The sequence below is a fragment of the Gambusia affinis genome, linkage group LG17 (assembly GCF_019740435.1).
Source record: "Gambusia affinis linkage group LG17, SWU_Gaff_1.0, whole genome shotgun sequence".
In the NCBI taxonomy this organism is placed as follows: Eukaryota; Metazoa; Chordata; class Actinopteri; order Cyprinodontiformes; family Poeciliidae; genus Gambusia; species Gambusia affinis.
This window is the reverse complement of record NC_057884.1, coordinates 7,161,357-7,185,303: the sequence shown is the minus strand read 5'-3', so window position 1 is coordinate 7,185,303 and position 23,947 is coordinate 7,161,357. Positions and strand designations below refer to the sequence as shown.

General features: G+C 41.0%; 1 protein-coding gene across 7 annotated transcripts in view; it reads right to left on the bottom strand.

The window, feature by feature from the left end:
* Positions 1-23,947, bottom strand: part of dab2ipb (DAB2 interacting protein b) — a 156,417-nt gene that overhangs the window by 93,164 nt on the left and 39,306 nt on the right. For 5 of the 7 annotated variants that reach the window (XM_044144563.1, XM_044144566.1, XM_044144562.1 and 2 more), the window contains exon 2: positions 6,831-6,949. In XM_044144563.1, the coding sequence (XP_044000498.1) occupies positions 6,831-6,949 (119 nt within the window). The remainder of the gene's footprint in view (positions 1-6,830; positions 6,950-23,947) is intronic. The other 2 variants (XM_044144564.1, XM_044144561.1) reach the window with 1 other exon arrangement.

Sequence of the window (23,947 nt, the reverse complement as noted above, 5' to 3'; positions counted from 1 at the left end):
TATATAGCAAATGAAATATGAATCTGAAAAGAATTGGATTTAAGGTCAGGCCTTTGACTGACGCATGTTTTGCACCCATGATAGATTTTAGCTAAGAGTTACTTTGTGCTTAGCTTCCCTGTGTGCCTCTGCTAAAGTAAAGCACTTCTACAACTTCTCCACAACTTAACCTCCGACCTGTGCAGTGTGCTTCCTCTTCACAAGGCTGTCTGTTCACTAATGTTTTAACCACAGGTGGGCTTTTTCAGTTTCCCTCATGAAGACCACATTGCAGAAACCATTAACCACGAGGCTGCAAAAATTGCAAATGTGTAAAAGAGTTCTGTACTTCGCTGAAAGCTTTTGCAAAGACCTTTTGCAGTGGTTTAATCCACAAAGCAGAACACCAGGTTGACATTTCAGTCAGACTAAGTTGGAAAAAAAACACAAAAAAAACAAAAACGCATCACATACCCTAACAGACATGCATTACCTAAAGTGCTTTAACCTTCCGTTGTCCTCATATGCGTCGCCCTTTCTACATGGCTGTGATGGGCAAATTGCCCAGTGAAAGAGACCTCCCTCTGCCCCGTTCAGGCCATTAACACACTTGTGTAACAATTACCACCTACAGTATGAATAGGTCTCCCCAGGCTTCGATGGACTGGGGATAATTGGAGAGCGACTTCCTCACAGCTTGGCAGCTGATCACAGAGCAAACCTCAGCCTCCCGATGAACAATACCTGTCATCAGGAGGCACTCTGGCCTGAAAACAAAGGACGCCGTCATGCCGTTACCCCGAGCTTCACGGCAATAATGAGTGTGTGTATCATCGCTGTGTAAGAACACAAAGTGCTACACAAAAATACTAATAATTTTGAAGGAAAAGATTTTTCTTCTGTTGTTTTTTTTTTTTGGTAAGGCAGGATTACTGCGAACAAATAAACCAATATTCACACTATTACATTTTTCGCTGTTGATGCACATTCCTGTCCAAAGCTGAAGGGCACAAATAAAGCAGTGGCTACGACGGGGACCTGAAATAATAACTTGTTTTAAATGAGGAGGATCGTGGAAGAAACAAGACCGGAGCAAATAGTGCAAAGGAAGCACGGCGTCAACTTGGCATTAAGTTCAATTTACCGCTACAGAAGTACTCCGCTTACTCAGCAACTTTAGAGGCAACTCCGTGGGAGTTTTTCCAAAACTTTAAGATAGCTTCTAATAATCTGGGAATCGAGTATTTCTAAGGATTGCAGTTTTAAATCAGAAAGAGGTTTCAGTTTAGATCAACTCTATGCCAAGGAAAACTGTAACATACAACAGAATATGAACCCCATTTTCCATCTATGAAAAAACAGCTTCACCTAAAGCTGTAGAATATTTATTAGCAGCGTTACTAGTGTTGCATCATTCGCGGTTTTTACACAGAAAAGGTTTGGCAGCCGGATAGCAGGAGTCGAGCCATTGCTGCTTTACTAGTGTTTATTTAGAATTTGTATAGAATTGGGTTTTGATTGTATGTAGTGGAATTAACTGCATAGATTTGAGGTTGATCTAGGCTGACATGTTTATGATGTTTGTTTTTAATACCTTGAGTTGACATCTGAACTTCGTAGATGAAATGCAGAGCAACACGGACAATAATAACTAAACAATTTCATGAACACAGGAGTCTCAGCCACCATTGCACTGCTTTTCTTTTTCTTTTGTGTCTCTTTTATAATATTAGGTAAGAAAATGTGCAATTAGCAATAATTTTACTTAGTTTTTTTATTCTGAGGATCATCAACAAATACCATGATTATTTTATAATTCAAAAGAAAGCCATAACCTAATACAACTTATTGAATCACCAAATAATAGCATAATAGATGCCCCCCTAGAGAATCACATAGTAACATATCTACTATTACATGGCTATTAATATATGTCTGTAGGCTCATTAAGAGTGGGAAATGAAAAAAAAAAAAAATGCAGTGAAGACGCAATAGCACACAAGGAATTCCACACTCTTCATCCCAATGCACATGCATTTACATGTATGGGTGTTTCCTATTATAGGAAACACCCATACTTCAGTGATTTAGAGCAATGTAAAATATGTTAATGTATGAGGGGAGATAAACATTGTGACAGCAGGAGGACGACTATGATGAGCTCCGATTACAGCTGAACTTCTGCTTTTTTCTTCATAAGTGAAATTAAATGATCCCACTGAACCCTCCGGGATCAGGGTTGCTTTTACGTTTTCATTCTTAAAACTTGGACAAAAGAAAACATTTACTCTGTCTTACGACATCAATATATATATATATATATATATACATGTTTCTTTCTTTAGGAGTGCAGGCATGTGGTTTGATTAGTAGGAAAGTCCTATCTAAACAAAGAAACAGAGGAATCCAAGTGAAACAGAAGGTATTTATTAACCTCCCCGTACCGCATCAGCTCCTCCGTCACCATGACGAGATTAAGACCCACTGAGTTTGACTTTTTGACACAGAAGACAGTGCAGATGAAAATTTAATAACGCCCAAACACCTTTTTCTCATTTCCGCATATCGCTGCTTCCAAACTCCTTGAAAGGCAAAGCGATTCCGCACTTCTTCGCCGCAGCCCCAGGAGAGCGCATTAGCCTGCTGTCGTCGGCATGTTCGCGGCTCACAAATTGAAATGTTGTTTCTTGTTGCATCTTCATGAAGGCAACGTGATGAATAAAACTCCCAATTCAAGCACGGAGAGGGGCATTAATGAAAGACAAATCAGAGCTATGAAGCAGAGTGTAGACAGCTGTGGCCAAGTTGACTTTAAAATAAATAACAAAGAAAAAAAAAAACTAATTCAGCATAATTCAAATTGGAACTTTAAAAAAAAAATCTAATAAAACAACCAAAATGAATTAAAAAGGAGAAGCAGGGACATAAAGTGAACCAAAGTCAACCCAAAAACAAAAAACAATAGAGAGAAAAATGACTGACAGTGAGGGATGACAAGCAGCAGGAGGATAAATGAAATAATTTGAGCACAATGTGGAGGTGGCAGAGCACAAGTCAGCAGAAGAAGCAACAGAATGAAATTAAGCGACGAGGAAAGCTGGGAGAAAAGTACAGCAAACGAGTGACAAGGTCAGAGGCGGATAGGAGCTCAGCAGAGCATGGAATTGGTAACAGAGCAAAGTGAAACAAAGGATGGTCAAATAGGGCAAAATAGAGTTTTGGGCTTCACTCTGATGCGGCCTGTTATTCCTCCTATTTAGCTAGGGATTCTGAATAAGACACCTATCACACCATGCACCGTAGGATGAATAACAGAAAACAACAGCAAACATAAAAGAAAAGAAGAGCCCAGCTGGACTCGGTACTCTACATGTTTTTCACAAACCCTAAAAATCTGTTCAAGATAACAAGTACTGCAGTGTTTCATATGAAGTCGCTTAATTGGCCCAGGCTTTGATTTTATGGATTTGTGTGCTTTTCAAGGATCTAGGGTGTTTCAATCATTGTTTCACTTTTTTTTGTTGTTTGATTGTTTGAAAAGGACTTCAATCTAACCAACAAACCTGTAAAAAAAAAAACAAAAATAAAAACAGCAGTACCCTTCACACAAAAATGCAGAAAAAAATGGGGAACAAAACTAACTTTGTACAATGACTGTTGAATTCCTCTGACTCTGTCTTATGTTATATTACACTCTACATTGGGTCTAGGTCACATTATAAGAGATGTGGAATAATAGGAATAATAGGAAGTACAAACGAAAAAGGTAACATTATCCTTTAGTTTAACTATTTGAGCTACATGTGGGTCTTTTTCGACTGTGTGTCGAGTTTCACTGGCAGCCAGGAAGAGGTAAATGTAACCAGAAAAATGGAAGACAATGAGGAATAAAAAGTGTAATGTGGATCTGTCAATTTGCAAATAAACAAAACTAGACTTGAGGTTGCGGTTTCCCATGCTTATATGAATCTCAACAAGCTGTTTATTTATTCAATTTTTTCTGTGGCTGACAGCGAAGAGGCAGGATGGGATGCCATAAACCAATTCAACATGAGCATACCGCATGGAGGGGCACCTGCTTCTCAACAGCCTGTCTGTCTTTTCTTATCGCGCTCAATCCAAAACAAGGAATCTGACGGCTCCAGAAATATTGTGTCAGTATTTTACTGCACTAGCTTGACCTCTCGACTGCGTGCGTGCGTGTGGGTGGGTGCGTGCGTGTGTGTGCGCGGATGTTACAAAAGCTTGATTGCAATCTCAGCCTGTCCGACTTCATTAAATCAGCACTTAAAGGAGCTCAGCTTGGCTTTATTGCTGGGCCTCGTTTTTGTCATGAAATTAAAGCAAATGCTTTGCAACCAGTTAATTCTATTCCCTCGGCTCGCCGGCTCCCGGCCGCCCTTAATGCGGCCCGATAGAATCAGAGCCGGGACAATCAGCGGGGCTTTCTTTGCTTCTACTGTCACATCTCATGTTCTCCTTTAGCATAAATGGATAAAACCAGAGGACGGGCCTTCCCAATTAGACCTTTCTGCTATTTATCGGAGAGAAAAAGGGAGGTAGGTAAAGAAGGAGAATCAGTTCAGTCACCTAGGATAAGTGAAGCAAAAGAAACTGTGACTTCTATTTTAACTCTTTTTCTGCTTAATTATAACACACTTTGAAGAGATATCAGTTATTGTGGCTTCTAAAGAAATAACAGCATTCAAAAATGAAGCATGAGAATAATAGAGGCGTGTGTGTGTGGGTGTGTGTGCGTGTGTGTGGTATCACATCTGTGTGTTTGCAGATATGAAACCCAGTCTCTCCAGACGCAAGAGTGAAAAAGATTTTGACGGATTTAGCTCGAGGCCTTGGAAGGAGTGCTTTAGAGATCATTATAATTCCTGTTGTCAGAGTGTGAAAGTTTGTTTCTGAAATGAAGAGGAATGATGAGGAACGGTAGCCATTCACTCAACACCCTTACAACATCCTTACTAAACATATCGTCAGTATGCAATGCAGCTAATGTGATGTGTTGTCCCTCCTTACATCAAAAGTTGACAATACGAGTCAAATGTAACTACCCAATCAAGCTGAAGTACAGTATCTTAGGATTTAAAAAAAAATATATTACTTCTGTGTCTCTTGATTTTCATGACGCGGTTTGTGATAAAGAGAAATACTTTACAGTGTTTTTAACTGTAAAAAAAACCACAGTTTTTCTGGTCACATAATTAAGAGTGACGTGGTTTTGGCCTATATTGTATAACATCAAGAAATTATATTAATGTTTCTGGTTTTAATTTGACAAAATATATAAATGTCTACAAAGCCCACTGCACTGAACCCCATTGGAAACCTCCTGGTTATTCCACCAAATATTGATTTATGAACTCTTCCTGAGTTGAAACATTAGTTTTATTGTTTCTAAATGAATGTAAACTTGTTTTCTTTGCATCATTTGAGGTCTGAAACCACTGCATTTTTTCTTATTTTGACCATTTGTCATTTTCTGCAAGTAAATGCAAAATTTCATTCAAACATATGCCTATAAAAAGTAAAATCAGAGAAATTGATCATTTTAAGTGGTATCTTAATTTCTTTCCAGAACTGTATGTGGCAGGCACCTGAAAGTGTTGCCGTTTGATCGTTGATGCAATACCAGTAAATACCACTAGGGGGAAGCATATGGGAAAGGAGCCCACAGGGCAAGTTGAACCATCTTCAGGAGAATTACGTTTACTTAGAGCAGGAATCAGTTGTTTAAGCTCATCAGTATTAGGTTAGGGGTCACGGTTAGGGGTCAAGAGGTCATGTGACTGAGGATGACTTTGCAGCAGATCGCCTCCAACTTTCTCGTCCCTGAGAAGCACAAGAAGCTGCTTAAGAGGCAGCTAATCAATAAGTCAGTCCTTCCATCTGACCCTTTACCTCTCTTACAAGCCTGCAGTTCTTTGTTTCTTTTCATAAGCACTCGTTAATCCCTGTTGAAATCAAGATCAAACAAAGATTCTGCTCAAATGTCTCTCTATAGGGGATCAATAAGATCCGGAAAGGTCTGAGACAAAATGTAACACAAATGGCAAAAATTCTGCATGTTCTATTAGCCTAGAAGTCCATATCTATTATAATTCATATCGACTTTCACACAAACCTTTAAAACACTTGTTTGTTTGTTTTTTCCTATTGTAATGGATACCATCATATCTTTTAGCTCCCAATTTAGTCCATTCTTGTGTTTGTTTATTCTGTGAAGACTAAAGAGATGACATGGAGTTTATATGTTTGTGAGAAACAAATGTCGTCGCTCCGCTGGCCTGACTTTGAGCGGTTCACACTTCACCTCCTGGTTGCCATCTCCCCACTTGTTAAATATTAATTGAAATATGCGATGCTAATTGCTAATTATCTTTAAATTGATGACTCGTGGCAGAATTTTTTGCTTCATTAACTGGCTGTTTATCTACTGAATTAAACATGACACAGAGCGTTACAGCGACAAAAAAAACAAAGAGCAAGAGAGGGGGAAAAAAAAGAAAAAGAGTGCTCTCCATTTATGTTTGACAGCGAAAATGGGAAGCTGTGTGGGAGTTTAAGTGACTGAGCTTAAATAAAGCTCATCATGTAGGCTGGAAAAAAAAAAAAACAATAGAGACCTGACTGTTGGAGGCAAACCAAATGTGTGCTGTGATGTCAAAGTTCAAAAGACTCTGTTGCGATTCTTAAAGCAAATCAGTTCCATTTTGATATTAGTTCATCTGGACATTAAAGCAGCCTTCTAAAATATGAATCTATGAGATTTTTTAAAATCAGATAACAGAGAGATGGAGAGAGGACGGTTGGTAGTTTAAAAACTAAGCAGCACTCACAGCACTCACGGTGACTCTGAAAGGGGTGGCGGAGGTGGGCGTGGCTTCCATGACGGTGGCGTTCTTGTCCGAGGAGCCTGGCATGCTGCGGCGGCGTCCCGTCCTCTCCGGAGGAGACTCTGAAGACATAAAGAAGTGTTGTTATCTTTTTTTTTCATTTTTAATCCTTAGCGATTTTTAAAGCTCGCTCTTGAGCAAAATTTCTTTCAAAGTACATTTAAATGACTTCTTTGATTTCTGTGAAAAACTCCTGAAAAGGAAAAGATGGCAATTAGCAAACTACGGCAAATCTTTTAAAGACAGTGGATTCATTTAAGCATGATCAAATATTTATTTGACACCCACTCAAAAGGACAACATGCATACAGGTGTGCATAAGAAATAATTTATTGAGAGGAATATACATAACTACATAATAGATTGTGTACTTTTTCAAAAGATTGAACCATAGTTTTACACTCCTGCTGCGCATCATGGGTCATGTAGTTGTAGAACAGCCTAACAACGTATGAATTTATTAATCCGAACTACAGTGTGCAGTCATCCGCGATTTGATGCCTAATCCTGGAACCCGTGCTGCATGTTTTACCCCCCTCCTTTCGCTCTCCCTCTCTGTCCATTTTCTGTCTGAATACTAAGCTCTAAAAGCACCACAAAATAAAATGGAAGAAGGAATAGTTCTTAAGCTTGAGCGGAAACTCTGCAAAGAGCTTGTCCTTTTGTTGGCTTGAGTGAATTTTACCTTTTCAAACTCCCAACTGATGTGACATCCTCCTTTCAAGACTATCTGAAGAATTGCCATTGCCAGACAAAAAGAAATGAACAAATAGTGAGGAAAAAGTACGTAGAAATTTGAAAAAGAACCTGAAGAGGGTGTCGAGCTGCGACCCGAACAGACAGATGTAGAAGCCAGAAGCCTGAGCGTTACACACCTAGATATTGAAAAAGAGTTGGCAACGCTTCAAAAGGTAACTTTTATTGTATTGTTTGTCTGGCTGTCTTATTTCATTTCTGCAGTCCAACTTAAACCTGTCTTTGTACAACAAAAGTAATAAACAACAAAAAAAGTTCATGCAATTTTAGTGTCTAATAGTTTGACATGAGACGTCCCAGTTTTTTGACAATAAAAAAAATTTTTCCAAACCATCTGGATGAACATGTGTTTCTATATTATAGTTTGTTAGTCACACATTCTCTTTCTGAAACGGTTCTGTCAACAAGATGTAGGAAAAAGGAAATACTCAGAAAATAAAATAAAAAAATAGGAGAAAGGCTTTAAAAAAAAAAATAAAAAAACAATCTGGTGTTTAACCATTATGAATGTGTTCTGAGCGTGTCCTCCTCATGGGATGGCGTGTATGTGTGTGTGCGTGTGCGTGTGCGTGTGTGTGTGTAGGGAAGCTACAGATCTGGACATGCCAATGAGGAATGCTACAGAATGCAAGTCTTCACATATTTCAATTATCTCTGCTGCCTTCTGACTCCAGAATAGAAAGAAAAAAAAAACACACACACACAAGCACTGCAATATTGGGGGAGGCTTTACTGCCCCTCCTACAGGCTGGTGCCAGTTAAAAGAAACCATATTACTATTTTGCAGGTTTTTTAATAAACCACGTTGTCAAAGCAAACGTAGCACAAAGCTAGCAGCACAAATCAACCTGAAAGGACGGTGGCGATGAGGAAATATGGTGATGGCGACCTTTTGCTGCGAGGGTGGTGTTCTTTAGCAAAGACAGGGAAGCTGGGCAGAGTAAATTGAAAGACAAAAGGAACCAAATAACAGGAAGAAAACCTGTTAGAAAGAAAGAGCTGGCAAAGAGTTGGGACAATTACAGCTCGTCTTGTAGCTATTAAATGAATCCATCCCTGTAGGTCCGTAACCAGGCCTCTGCCAGACTTGACGGCTTGCTGAAGCGGTAATTCAACCGTTTGATTCAGGCGTGTTGGAAAAGGGATGCAACTAATAGCTGCAGGACTGTCACTGTGAAGGAATGAAGTTGGACACCCCTGGTTTAGATCCATGTGAATTTGTGTGTTAAGGTGTCCTAGACAAAGTCTGGAACTAAATACGCCTGATAAACTGAGCCAAAACAAGAACATCGTTGTTCACAGACAATCTGACAGAGTTTGAGCCAGTTTGCAAACAAGTGTGCAGAAAGTTCTTTGAAGTCCAAATAAATTACATTGAGTTTTGTAGTTTTAACAAAATAAAATGCTAAAATGTTTAGAGTTTTTAATAAATAAATACCGTACTTTTTTTTGGCAGGACAATGCATGTAAAATCACTATCTAAACTTTTCACTAGCATGGGTAATCCATGGGGAAAGCCCTAATCTTAAACTTTAGTCTAACTAATATGGTATTTTCATGTATAACAAGCTTCGTACGAGCAGATCACATTATTGAACATTTCTTAGTCCAAAAATGTGTACATGTTAATCAGTGGAGCTGTATTATCTGGTGTCTCACAGGCTGGTTAACTCCAGGTGAAGCTAAAGAGCTAGCAATCCTTACATTTCTCTCAAAGCAAATACAGATAAAATGAGAGATGGTACTCTGGGGCATTTGTTTTTTTCACCTATTTATTTTAACTTGGCATGTTGAGGCGTCTGAATAATCTTAATTTGTTCTGCGTCTGTATGGAGGATTTGAATTTACGATGTAAGAGGTCGGAAAGAGGACATTTATGACTTAATGCAGAATGGCAAAAACTCAGGAGTTGATAATAATTAGCCAAGTTTATTACAATGGATTTGGGTGTTACATTTTTTGAAGTCTCCTTTGAAACCAAAGTCAGGCGCTGAGGAGTGTGTACCCGATCAAAATAAAATCCATCTTTATCTTCAGTCACGGCGCACAACTCAGGCAGTGATTGCATTCCTGTCGCTTTCCCTCCTCGCAACCAGCAACTACGGTGGGTCTGAAATCTCCGCTGCCATGACAACAAGACTTTTTAATCCTTTCAAATCAAAAACTCATTCATGAGCAAATAAGGCTGATTAAGGTAATTATCAGCCCTGACGGAGTAACGTCTGCAATGCAAATTCTCACACTCAGCCTTCAGCAAATTCGCCCCTCCGGGGGCTTCATTTGGCGACAGAAAACTCCCCGCTTGTGCACAGCTGGCTGCCGTTGGCACTCAAAGGCACACCAGACACATGAGCACACATCATGGAGCTGTAAAAAAATTTCAAAAAAGGACTGCTGAGTGCAATTGCGCTACAGGTTTCCACATGCTCCAGCCATCTGACTGCAGTAAATTTCCACAAATGTACGGAAAGTTGCCGCTGCTGTGTGATGAGGCGCTCCCGATGTCGGTCCAGACAGCCACCCAGACAGACGGGACAGAGAGAGAGACAGACAGAGAGAGAGAAAGAGAGAGCAGACGCGTTCTCAATAAAACCTAAATTAAAACGCAACGTCTAATGTGACTCCTGGGGAAAACCATCAAGGAGTTTGTTTTGTCGAACACGAGGGGTTTGATCTCAGGGAACATTTCCTGTTTATGGAGGGGTGTGTGTGTGTGTGTGTATGTGTGTAGCAGTTGTGTGCGGCCTTCAGATCTCAGATGGTGTGTGTGCGCGTGTTTGTGCGTGTGTGTTTAGAGTATATCTGCAGTTTAAAAGGGTCAGCGTGTCCACAGGCAGCTGTTGTTGTCGTGGAAATTCCAAGCGTGATAGCCTTGAGATCGTTTACTGGATGTTTCCAGTCAATCCTTCCCGTCTTTTCCCTAATCTTACAATTGCTATTCTCCTTTAGCTAAAAAAAAAAATCCTCCTGCTTTAAGGATAACCTCTATCCTTTGCCCCTGTCCACACAAACACAGGCGTACTGCACACAAAACTAGTCCAGCTACCTCTCATCTCTATGCGTTTTTGGAAAGTAAAAACAGTTAATTTCAGTGTGTACTTTGGGATTCCAAACAATGGGAGATGTCTGGGATTTCCTCCTGATTCGTTTCTTCAGAAACCAGATATTACATTCATTTTAATCTGTTAGTGACGTCAGCTTTATTGCCCCCTATTGCTTTGAACTGGCATATCAGCATTGCTGTTGTGACGTCTGCTTTTTCTTGCGCATAGATTTTTAAACATGGGCATTTTGGGTGTTCGAAAAGCGTCGCTTTTACTCTTTAATGCTGCACATTAGAGACTCTGCCTTTCATAAACGGCTATTGCAAAACCCTTCACCCTCCTGCAGGCTGGTGCGCTTTTGGTCGATGGAACGTTATGGGCATGTATCACGTTTGGTAAAAAAAAATAGATGGTGGCAGAGAAGCCAGGGAGTTAAACCAGTGCGGATTCACTTTTAAAGAAGAACATTTGACACTCTTTCTCTGAGGAAAATATTCACCTCCCTGCTGGGTTATATATTTCTTCATTAGGTATGAAGATGGTAGCAGCAGGTGGCTAAAATAGCTAAGCAGCCCGACTGCTGGAGGGGCTACAATCTTTATGCTAATCTGAGCTCACCACCTGCTGTTTCCAGCTTCATATTTAATGTGATGACTTGTTTTGATATTCTGTTTAAAGAGAGGTGAGTGGGAACATTTCTCATTTCTCTAAAAGCCTCAAAGAGAGTTTAGGCTGGTGATCCACTCTGGAGTGAAGGTAAAGCATTTTTCTTTATATATATATATATATATATATATCCAAAGTTGTAATTTTCAATTTAAATTCAGTAATATACTACAGATCAGAGAGTATATGTCCTGAGGACTTCCGGAAAGGATGTTCTCCGCCAAGAGACTAAAACCATCAAACTCTTCCTCTTATGCCTGAGCAGGACTTGCACTCGTTCTGACTGCTAAAAAGATAAAAGAATATATCCCCCTTATTCAGAAACCTCTCGTATTCATCACTTCGGTCCCATACGTGGCAATGTATTAAACTAATGTACCACACACCTCCAATATCCCAAATTAAAGGGTGAAAACGTTACAATTTTGCATAATGACTTCCCTTTTGATTCTGCCAACGTTACGTGCTTTGCTCATAAATGTGCTGAGAAAACATGCTGTTGTGTCTCTTAGAATTATGTTTTCGCTTAAGCTACTGGCTATGCTAAAAGGCTTTGAGATAAAGGATGAGATTGAGAGGTGGCTGTAACCAAGATGTTGTTGGTGTTCAGTCTTAACACTTTCATGTAGAAAAGAACATTAACTAGCTACTCTCTACAGTACATGCTTGGTTGATTTCTTGGATTTTTCTTTTCATGCATGTCGAAGGAAAAAAAAAAAATTATTTAGTTCAGCCAGAATTGGAAACGTATCACATTTTCTTTTGCCGGTTAATAAGTATTTTGGGATTTGTTATGATGCTAGGATGCGGAAAACTACACACTAGCTTCAGTAGAGGTTAACAATGTGTATCTGTCATGTTCTGTGTTTTCCTGTGTTTATTTTGAAGTTTCCTGTGTGTCTGAGTCTCCGTGTTGTCCTGTCTCCCCTTGATTAGTTCCCAGGTGTGTCTCGTTCCCTGATTACCCTCTGTGTATTTAGTGTCACCTGTGTCTCTGTGTCTTGTTGGATCCTCGTCATTCGTCACGTCTATGTCTCGTCCCTCCGTCGTCCTGTTCCCTGTGATCTGGTTTATTTCATTAAATTCATTATTTTGCATTCAATCCAGTCCAGCTGCGTTTCTGCCTCACCTCCACACCCCATCATGACAGAAGGATCCAACCACAAACGAGGTGAGGTCGCTAAATTTTTGGCCCAGCTGGACCGGGAGGTTTTTCGGGGGACTAGACTGGTCTTGGCACCGGATACGGTCCCTCCGTTACCTCAAGCAGGCGACCTGAGCCGGGTGGACTCGGCGACACCACCTCCACAGTCTGCCCGGATGCGCCTTCCGGGAACACCACATCCTCTGCCTGCCACGCCCGGCACTCCTCCGCTGCGGCACTCCTCCGCTCACTCCTCCGCCCCGTTCCCCGCAGCCGGCCCGGACTTCAGGCGGCTCGCGGACTTCCCGCAGCCGGCCCCGAGGCGGCTCGGACTTCCCGCAGCCGGCCCGAGGCGGCTCGCCGGACTTCCCGCAGCCGGCCCCAGTAAGTCGAGCTCCTTCCCAGTGCCAGTCCCGAGCTCCTTCCCAGTGCCAGTCCCGAGCTCCTTCCCAGTGCCAGTCCCGAGCTCCTTCCCAGTGCCAGTCGAGCTCCTTCCCAGTGCCAGTCGAGCTCCTTCCCAGTGCCAGTCGAGCTCCTTCCCAGTGCCAGTCGAGCTCCTTCCCAGTGCCAGTCGAGCTCCTTCCCAGTCAGTCCCGAGCTCCGTCCCAGTGCCAGTCGAGCTCCGTCCCCAGTGCCAGTCCCGAGCTCCGTCCCAGTGCCAGTCCCGAGCTCCGTCCCAGTGCCAGTCCCGAGCTCCGTCCCAGTGCCAGTCCCGAGCTCCGTCCTAGTGCTCCCCCAGCGACTCCTATGCGCCGAGGTCGGCCCCCGGAGCCCCTCCGTGGCTCCCGCAACCAGCGCCGAGTGGCCCCGGACCTCCGTGGCTCCCGCTTCCTGCGCCGAGTGGCCCCGGACCTCCGTGGCTCCGCTTCCCTGCGCCGAGGTGGCCCCGGACCCCCTCCGTGGCTCCCGCTTCCCTGCGCCGAGTCGGCCCCGGACCCCCTCCGTGGCTCCGCTTCCTGCGCCGAGTCGGCCCCGGACTCCGTGGCTCCGCTTCCTGCGCCGAGGTCGGCCCCGGACCCCTCCGTGGCTCCGCTTCCTGCGCCGAGGTCGGCCCCGGACCTCCGTGGCTCCGCTTCCTGCGCCGAGGTGGCCCCGGACCTCCGTGGCTCCGCTTCCCTGCGCCGAGGTCGGCCCCGGACCTGTTCCGCCTGAGCCTCCGCCCACTGGGTTGGGTTTGTTTTGTGTGTTTTGGACTCTTGGCCTCCACCCACTCGGTTGGGTGTGTTTTTTGTTGTTTTGGACTCTGGCCCTCCGTCCAGCGCCTCCTCCCCACCCTTGTTGTATTTTGGACTTTTTTGTTTTTGGGGCGTCTAGGAGCCGCCCTTTAAGGGGGGGGTACTGTCATGTTCTGTGTTTTCCTGTGTTTATTTTGAAGTTTCCTGTGTGTCTGAGTCTCCGTGTTGTCCTGTCTCCCCTTGAGTAGTTCCCAGGTGTGTCTGCTCTGATTACCCTCTGTGTATTTAGTGTCACCTGTGTCTCTGTGTCTTGTGTCTGTCCCTCCGTCGTCCTGTTCCCTGTGATCTGGTTTATTTCATTAAATTCATTATTTTGCATTCAATCCAGTCCAGCTGCGTTTCTGCCTCACCTCCACACCCCATCATGTCAGTATCTTTATTAAAATTCCTTGGTCTTTGGCAAAACTTCAGTTTGTAAGACATCTAAAAACACAAATACACGCATAATTGTAGAATCAGAGTGCAGCCAAAGAGCACTATTACACAAAAGTGGGATTTCAAAATAACTCTGCAATGGTCATGAACTCCAACAGAGAAAGTGCAATTATCGCCCAAGGCGCATACACCTAAACCCTTAAGAAGACCTACATGTTGTTTACCTGCAGTGACTGTACAACCAACCAACCCAACCGGATCACAAGAAAAAGTGAATTGGAGTTATACCAAAAACAGTCCAGGTAGGACACCCTGACACCACGTCTTTATTCCTGCTGACTCAGCCTGTGTCACATACTGACATCCTGTCAGAGAGCCATTTGTGGAACAATAGAAGGGCAGAAAGTCAAACAAGCCTGAACTTGACAACATAAAACAAAGGGGGTGATGGTGAGATGATGACTCACGGTGAGAGTTGTGATGTGTTGTTTCCATGACTTCTCCACAGCAAACCACCTTTTTTAAATGAAACGGCAGAGAGAACCATCCTGCTACAACCAAAAACTGATTCAGGTGTGTCGTTTCTCAAAACGTAATATGGCGTTTTCTCCTATTTAATAACTTATTTAAACTCTGGTCATTTTCTGTAGAAAAAGTCACACCATCGTGATTTTTCCGCTGGTGAAAAAGGATTTAAGGGAACACGGCACAGTAGAGCTGTTAGAAGCTCCTATCTTTGTGGGGATCACAGATAATTAATGTTCTCCTTTCCCCTACCTTAAGGTTTTTGTGCCCTCCATATTTACTGACAACATAAACATACTTTTTTTACTTCTGGTTCAATATTATTAGCAGACTCCCTTATTTGAAGATTTTCTGTAAAGTGTAACTCCAAATTCTGCAGGGAAAACCATTCTATTATGTTTTTTTTTTTTGTTTTCATTAAATATATCTAAAATATTCAAAAGAAAAGGCATCTTGGGAAGCTCAAAACACCTACGCGTACTGATGCTTGATACCATATTGGCTCGAGGTCACAAAGCAGCCAATCAAGAAGGGCCATTTATTTCCCTTGGTGCTGATTGGCTGTCCCCCCAAGAGCGAAGATACAATTTTAGCTTCTGCAATATCTAAGACAGCTTACAGTGTGCGTATTAATGCATATTAAGGTATATTTAGTGCTTTGTCTAGTAAAATAAGCATTTTTACTGGCGGTCTCAAGTATTTGCAGGTTTGAGGTATATGTTGTGGTTCCTAACCTCTGCGAATACAGAGGGTCGACTACGGTATCTTTGGAGATCTTTGTATCCTTCACACTGTGTAGTGTTAAAATAAACATATTTTTGTTGTTTACATTTTAAACCATTGCTCTGACTGCAGATATGGAAAAAACTCCAGTAAATTGGTCTATTTTTTTAGAGAAAGTACCAGACAGCTCAGCACATTTGATTTATTTCTATGGCATGTTCTCTTGTATTGTAAATGAGAAATGAAAGTAAACTACAGAATTTCAGAGTTATTCTGTTTTAGCTCAGAACTTTTAAGTTGCGAACCATGAGCATGGATTATTCAGCATTAATCTGTTAGAAAACGACCTTCAAACAGACTCTCGGGGAGGATGAACTCATGGACATACTTCAGTTTAAGGGGTTCTGGAAGGTTCATATCTTTTTTTTCCCCCCGGCAGTCCCTCATCAACTCCAACAGGAAGTTTCAGGCACTTGAAATCCTAATTAATTCACCGTGTTCATCAGCTGTCAACTGTTTTGTGGTTGCCAGTGGAAATCTTTCAGAGTATTTAATAGTTTACTGTCATGTGGCGAGATCAAACAAAAGCTAAAAGTGCTACAAAGTCCTTCTGAGCCTAATTGACCAATACATCAGCTGAGAAATGCTAAGCTTTGGCTGTAGATTAAATACGATATCTATTACTACGGCAGGAAAAAAAAAAACTTAAATTGAACGTTTGAGCACAGGATTGTGTTATCAGCAGCTGTGAGACTCTGCATTTCAAGATGTCTGAACCCTCAGGACAGAGAGAGACGACATCCACAGAGCATGCTGACTGTTCTCTTGTTATGACAGAAGGGTAAAACCAGAGGAGATTTCAAACACACACACACACACACGCCCACACGCAAACCAACACAGAGTTTCTTTGGAACAATGAAATGTGCAGAAAAAAAAAAAAAAAAATATATATATATATATATAAAATAAAAAATCACAGGCTGTCAGGTTGTGTTTACCCCGTTCTCTCTGCCTGGGTGAGTATCTGTCCTGACTCTTATCTGAGTCCTTTGCACAGTAAAGCTCCATTTTTATTTTTGTTTGTTTTGTTTTGTTCCCCCTCTCTTCAGCTACGTAACAACCGGCTGGCAGCAGTGATAAAATCCAGACTGTCTGAAGAATATCTGCTGCGAATCAATTTCAGTCGCGCAATCCTCTGAAAGTCGATCAGACTGTTTTGCATGCGCTGACTTGCAAAAACGCTGAACCTTTTTCTCTCTTTTCGGCGTGTTACAACCACAGACCTTACATTCGTTTCATTAATATTTCCTGTGATTGATCAACACAGATGAACGCATAATTGCACAACTGAACAAGAGTGAATTAAGATTTACCTATAACACATCTGAAAAGTGGCACAGTCCAAAATATAATCACCATCTAAGTTTGGCACAGATGAGAACCGGACAAGATTTGCTGCTCACTTAATCTGAAAGGAGAGCGTGACTCACAAAAGAAAATGCTACTTTGAGACCAACAGTAAGTCTGGGGGATGGAAGAATTTGTTGAAATGACATTTATTAGTCATAAACACATCTAAATGTAGCCTTTATAAAAGAAGAAGGGGAAGATCGTTGTTAAAAATAAATAAAAAGCCAGCTGAAGTTTTTTTTTTACAAGCCATGTAGTGGAAACAGCATCATTTGTGAATAAAGCTGCTTTTTGTCAAACAAGATCAGAATTATATGTTTTGGCCAGAAACTGGATCTATACGTCACCCTGGACATTATCATGACACAAAGTCATGGAAACATCATACTGTGTGGTGCAGTAGGGGCAGGGAAGCTTATGGGGAGATGGATGGCAATAAATATGCTGTAATATTGGGGGAAAACTTGTCTGAACTTGCAAACGGTGACAGTGGGGTGGAAGTTCACCTTCCAGCAGGACAACAACTCAACAATGCAGTGGCTTAGACCAAGACATAAAAATAGACACTAAGGACAAAGTGACTCAACAAGGACTGGCTCAGCAGGCTGAGGGACAAATGTGTGCAACATTTTTACTATTTCTGCTTAAAGCCAAAAATTTCAATTATTATATTATCACTGACATTCTGTGAACTACACTGTGTATGTCTTTCATATAAAATCCACATAAAATACATAGAAGTGAGTGACTAACATAAGAAAATGTAAAAACATTCAATTGTATTGCATATGAATACTTTTACAAAGTACTGTAGGCCAGTTCTAAACTCAAATTTGTAAAAAAAAAAAAAAATGTGAGAGCATGTTTGTCCTTCCATATGAGTGGAGACTAAATTGTGTTAGCACCAAGCTACAAGGCCAACGCTGGACTTTTGACCTTTGGGACGTGGTATTTACTCAGCGTGGAGGTGATGGGGTGATAAAGAGGTGCTCCTCCGTCTCCCTGGAGTAGTTCTACGAACACGAGGGAGCAGAAGAGTAAAAGAGCCAACAAAAACCAGCAGTGCATGCACAGTCAACATTCACTTAACTTTCTGCAAACACAGAGCACACAGGCTCAAAATAAAATAAAAAATAAAATACCAAAAAAATGCCACAGTAAAGGAGATTTACGCTGAACAGCCACTGATTCGAAAGCAGAAAGAGCAGAAATTGGACGTTAATAGCTGACACTTATAACTGCATTCTGTCCCAGTGGCATCTAGCGAGAAGGACCCTGTTTTGTGTTTTGTTTGGCCCAGGCATGCCTTTGTCTGCAGTTTGTTATGGGAAGTCAGAGGGAGAAGAAGTGGGGCACAGAAGAAGGAAGTTGCTGTTTATATAGAGGGCGACACAGCAAGCTGCATTCCTTCTGCTGCCGCTGTACAGAGATCCATCGGACTTCATCACCAGCTTGTGAAAATGTGAAGGAAACACCACAAACACACTTGGTGTCAGTGGATGACATTTCCATTGGCAACGTCTGATGATTTTTTATAAGCAAAACATTGTTTTTAAAAGTAAAAATCTCACCATATCTGGCTTATACTGCCCACAGCTTGTGCTTTGATAGGCTTTGCTGAGTTGAAAACAATCAAATAAAAGCTAAAAGAAAGGAATGCTTTTGTTGACAAAAAAGTAAAGCATGCAATTCTTGCATTTTCTGTTGGAATTATAACTACTATCGCTATCAAAATACATTAAGGCTAAATCTCAGTTATTGTAACTAAACTATTAAATTTGACAGCTGGTAGCAATTAAATTTAAAATTTCAATTAGTTTATTTTCTGCTTTGATATACCATAAACAAGTTTAAAACCAATTTTATATGAACAGTGGTTGCAGTATACAATAAACATTAATTAATGTCTAGTGAAAGTACACTTAAGTGTTTCAAATTTGTAATCTTTAGCAAGAAAATTAACCAATTGACACAGAATTGAATTATATTGGTTGGTTTCAAAACATCTGACCAATAAAACTGAAAAGGAAAAAGGGTTTTTTTGTATTATTTTGTCTTTTTGCAAAAAGACACTACTGGTAATTCATTAACACGGTTACAACTTTCTGATGCCTGCGTGTTAATGGAAAGTTTAGTAGAAGAAAGAATGCTGACAAAAAAAAATCTGCACAAGCAACAGGAGTCACGGCACAGACTACATCTGTTGCGTACCTTGTGTTAAGCTACTTCCTAACTTCAATGCAAAGTTTTGTAGCAGCCATTTCATCCGGCGGTTCTGGTCAAATGTGTTTTCTCAAATCAGCACTCTGGGGCGATGGGCAAATTTTAGAGCATGTCATGCTTCCCTGTGCTGACACACTTTATGGAAAAGCAGATTTGCCTGCGAGGGTAGGACTTTGGACCTACCCTCACAATCACAAATGATCATGGCCTCACTGTGCTTCATTGAACCAGAAAACCAACCTGACCTTGGCCAAATGGAGAATCTACGAACTATTGTCAAGCGGAAGTTAATGGACCATAGAGCCAGCTTTGCAGATAAGCGGAACACTAACATTAAAACATCATCTGCTTCCTCACCTCAGCAAGCACAAGAAGGCTAATTGCCTCCATGGCACTGTGCATTGACGCAGTAATTCAAAACAAGCCTCCACCAAGCAGATACTGCACAGCACACGCACATTTTAATCAGATAATATTTCTGGATCAAACATGGTGATTATAATCAACCTTAGGTAATATTCTAATTTTCCAAGAAACTATATTGGTTACTCTTTAGTTGTAAACTTTTCTATTGTGAACAAATCAAACATAAAATAATATCACTCTGTTATGAAACTACATGAACTTAACCTTTTTAATTTATTCAGATGCACGTCTAAGAAGACTGGGGGGATTCAGAAGTGCGTGGACAGCTCTACACTGTGAATGCGGGATGGTGTTTTCTATCCTTCGTTCCCAAAGCTGAGAGACTTCACCGGCTCGAGTGGTCAGCCAATGTAAACAACACGAAGGATGTAATTAGGTGTCAGAAATATTTTAGGCTGGTAAAAAGTACCACAGTAGCATCCTTGTTTTAACATAATGCAGGATTTCTCTGTCACCTCCTGTTTTGTAACTGCAGCATGTTGAAAGGCAATTCAATAATGACGAGTTATTGAAGCATTCCTATAGTCCTGCAGTCATTTCTCTGAAATTGTTCTTCGGCTCTGAAATGTAATCCGCACAGATTTCTATGGATTAGCGGGATTATCCTGCACCTGTCCTTCTGTTATTGGACTCTTCTGGGTGCTCAGACAGACTGTGTCATCTGGCCCTTCTTGATGACTCATGCTGAGGGGAAAGAGTGGATGCAAGGGCACAGATTTCAGAAATGAGAGTGCGATCACAGAGTAATCCCTGGTTAAACACTGAGATGATGACAAAATTCTGGTGGTTTCACTTCAGCCACTTCACAGCTGAACTAACCTTTCCTTGCCCTTCGTATTAGAAATTCTTCTGTTGGTTTTTGGGTACTTATGCACAGCTGGAAAGCAGACAGAAAACACCTTTCCTCAGTGCTTTTATTGGTTCAAAGTCAAACCACCAGTCAAACTGCCTCCGTTGGCAATCGAGGCCTTTCTTTTCCCAACCCATCCTTAATCTTAGAGCGATTGCTCTAAAACAAACCACAAAAACAGATAAAGGCACTTATCTGTTTCCAAGCAAACAAGAAAAAAAAAGAAAAAAGATTCCATCAGTGAAGACGTTGAGGATTCGAATACAGCACCACTTCCAATGAATCACTTCCTTTATCTCCATCGTATTAATTTTTACAGCAGATTAAGACTTTGGGAGTCCAACCAAGACTGTTTGTTTGCTTCCTTTATGTGTTTGGGTGCAAATGTGAATGAGTCACAGTGACTATCGGTGATGTTTTCACCATCTTCTCCATATCAGCATTAATTCTGTCCTTATTTCCCATCAGCCCAAACATAAACACACTCGCAGAACCCCAGACGCACTTGACTGAAAGTCTAAACACTCCATGTGACAGAACAAAAGCATGGTGCAAGTAGCATCGATCACAAGTGTTTCTTGGTAACGACACATTGAGGATATAATTATGCATAATAACTGTCAGCAGTGATGCATTATTGAGCCGTTACTGGGAAAATCAAATAGTGTTCCCCAAGCTGCAGACATCTTGTAGAAAAGTATTTGTTTTGTGCCAGTTTAACTTTGAGTGATCATAGTTGGTGCTCTAACTTGAACTCTCATAAAACAGTCAATATACCCAGAAAGAGTTAGCAAATGTTGTATTGTTTCACCTCATTGTCTTTCTAATTACTACTGCGACTACAGCTTTCTCTACCTCAGTTTTTCCTTTTCAACTCCTGTTGTTTTCCTTTGGTGAAGCTCTCAGAGGGATTTGAGCAGGTTAAAACTGTTATGCCAACACACAATTCTCACTGATTCCTCATAATATGGAGGTGCGCATGTTTTGCTAATGGAGGCTGGCAGCCCTTGACTTCTGAGATGTCATAAGTTTAAAACATGTCCACATGGCAATGAAAAGCTTTGGAGGAGGAAATAAAATGGCTGTACATTTTTAACTTATGTTTTAGCAGTATTGTATTCTGCAATAATTGAACTGGAACTCAGTGCTGCGTTCAATACAGCTGATTATTACATCCCACATCCCAGCACAACTCAAGTAATCCTCCAAGATTTCAGTGTGGACATCCCAATTTATATTTCTGTCACTATGTGACTTTTGTCCACTGCAGCTATTGAGTCAGTGTACAGTGGTCACCACCTGTTTGTGGTTCAATATTTACAGATTCACCCATGCACTGATTTCTCTGTGAAACGTGACTCGTAGAAAATCCTGCCTAATGGCAGGTTTTTTGCATAGAGCAGTTAAAGTCTTCAAAAGAAAATTCATTTTGGGAATTTAAACCATTTAGACGCAAAGCTATTTGACACGGTTGGTGTTTGTAAAGCAGTCAATACAAGAGCATCTTCTATTTTCCTTGGCTGGACCTTCGAGAATGGAAAAAAAAAGGTAGACTACATATCCTAGCAGTAGTGCTAAGACAGTTTCCACTGTGTGTGCATCTAAATTAATATTTAGGTATATTTAGAGTGAGCTATTCAAATAGGTAGATACAAGAGTATTTATAGGGGTTTTGTGTATTCATGGATTTTAGCTGTTTGTAAGGCACTGTGGCTTCTAATCCAAGAGAAGACCAGGGGTCAGTCGCATCTAAGCTATTCACAAGTGGAATTGTCAGAATTTACTCCAACTTGATATAGGCAAGACTGAAGTCATTGTTTTTTTTCCAAATCCATTCATCCGTCTGTTCATCCATCCACTAGACATCTTATGATCCTATTATCCAATTGTACTCTGTTATGCACTTCTCCCATTTCTTACTAGCAAGCAAACCCTTGCGGACTTATGTAATTAAACCATTTTTCATATGGTTTTTAAAGTGTAATGTAAAAATTAAATGCAAAAAGAAAAAACAAACACATCTGACATAATTTTATTTAATGTAAATGCATTGTAATTAATTAGTTTGGTCCATCTTGGCCACTTAAGCCTTATGAACCATGACACATTAGGAGCCAAAATAACCCTAGGTGACCTTCTGCTGTAGACATGAAGACCTAAAATCACTTCTAATCACAGTTAATTGTGGGTCACTAACTAAATCAAATTAGCTGCTTTTAACATGGCGAATTAGTAATCAAGCACAATCAGTATTAAATGTACCATAGCCGATTTTCTATTGTATACCTAAAAGAAGTCATGTATGAAATGACCAAAACCGTAAACACACCAGATGGTGAAGCAGAGAAAGGACCTGCGCCCATTTGAAACTAAAACAACAAAAGGCTTTCAAGCTAGGTAAATCAAGACTGGGTTATATTTTCAAAAATGTACCATCAAGACATAAAAATACTCTGGGGAGCAAATTGTTACATAGGATTGCTGTCAGATAAAAAAACAAAAAAACATCAGAAAACTCAACAGCAGGTCGACTGACAGACCTGAAACAGTTTCCAGGTTTTCTGAAGATATTTTGACAACATTTAACTAAAAGTAAACTTTGGGGAAAAAAGGTTAGCTGAGATTGTTGAGGGATGGGGGGAGAGAAATGTTTTTCTCTAGAGACTGACAGGTTTAGTTAGCGGAACCTACAGGATGTTAACGTCCTGTCAATAACAAACCAACTTAAGAAGGAAAAACAAATCAAGGTCATCTAGAGTGATGAACATTTCTATTATATCTTGTGCTCGATGTACTTAGTCATGATCCATTACCATTTATACAAAAGGTTCCTCACCTAACAGTTAATAAACATCCACATTATGCTGTCATGACACTGTTCTAGTCAAGGTTTAGACCTAATGTTCTGATCCAAACAACAGTGTTAGAGCCTGAGTGCAAGATACGGGATCACACTGAACATTTCCCTCCTGTGCGTCTGCTATTCTCTTTTTTTGAGATAAGTAGGGTCTTTGCATGTCAATGTCACCATCCACGGCAAAGTGGAGGAAACAGATCCCGAGTGGTGTTCAGGGGTGAGCCAAAAGCACACAAGATCTTCCATTCACAGATAACAATGAGCGTGTATGCACATGGTATGAAAACGAAAACACATGAGCTCATGCAATCTGATCTGCGAAACAGGCTGCCAGGCTTTCATAAGAGACTGCAGCAGCTTTCTCAAGATAGAAACAGAGAACCGGGCCTATAGCGCATTTCTATATTGTCCTGCTGTGATGAATGTTGGTTTCAGCATTATACAACTTGCTTCAGGCGAACTGAAAACATCTTTAGAGAGGAAAAAAAAAAAACTCTAATTTCTTTCCCACACACTTATTTCAACCGGTTAGATAACACATCAAAGTTGGATGGAACGTCATGCTGCAATAGGTTTTGTTTATGATGTACTGCAGCCATGGAGGAAACTAGATTAGACCAACATTGAGAGAATTCAAAAGTCCACACATAGTTACACATAAGACATAAGTGATGCAGTTATTCATGCAGAAGGAGCACCGACCAAGTACTGAGTTCATAGAATTGAAGATACTCAATTCTCAAGTCATTTTTACAATGACTGCTGAGTTTCCCAGCCACCGGGCTTAACAAGTTTTCTGGGGGAAACTTTGTATATATTATAT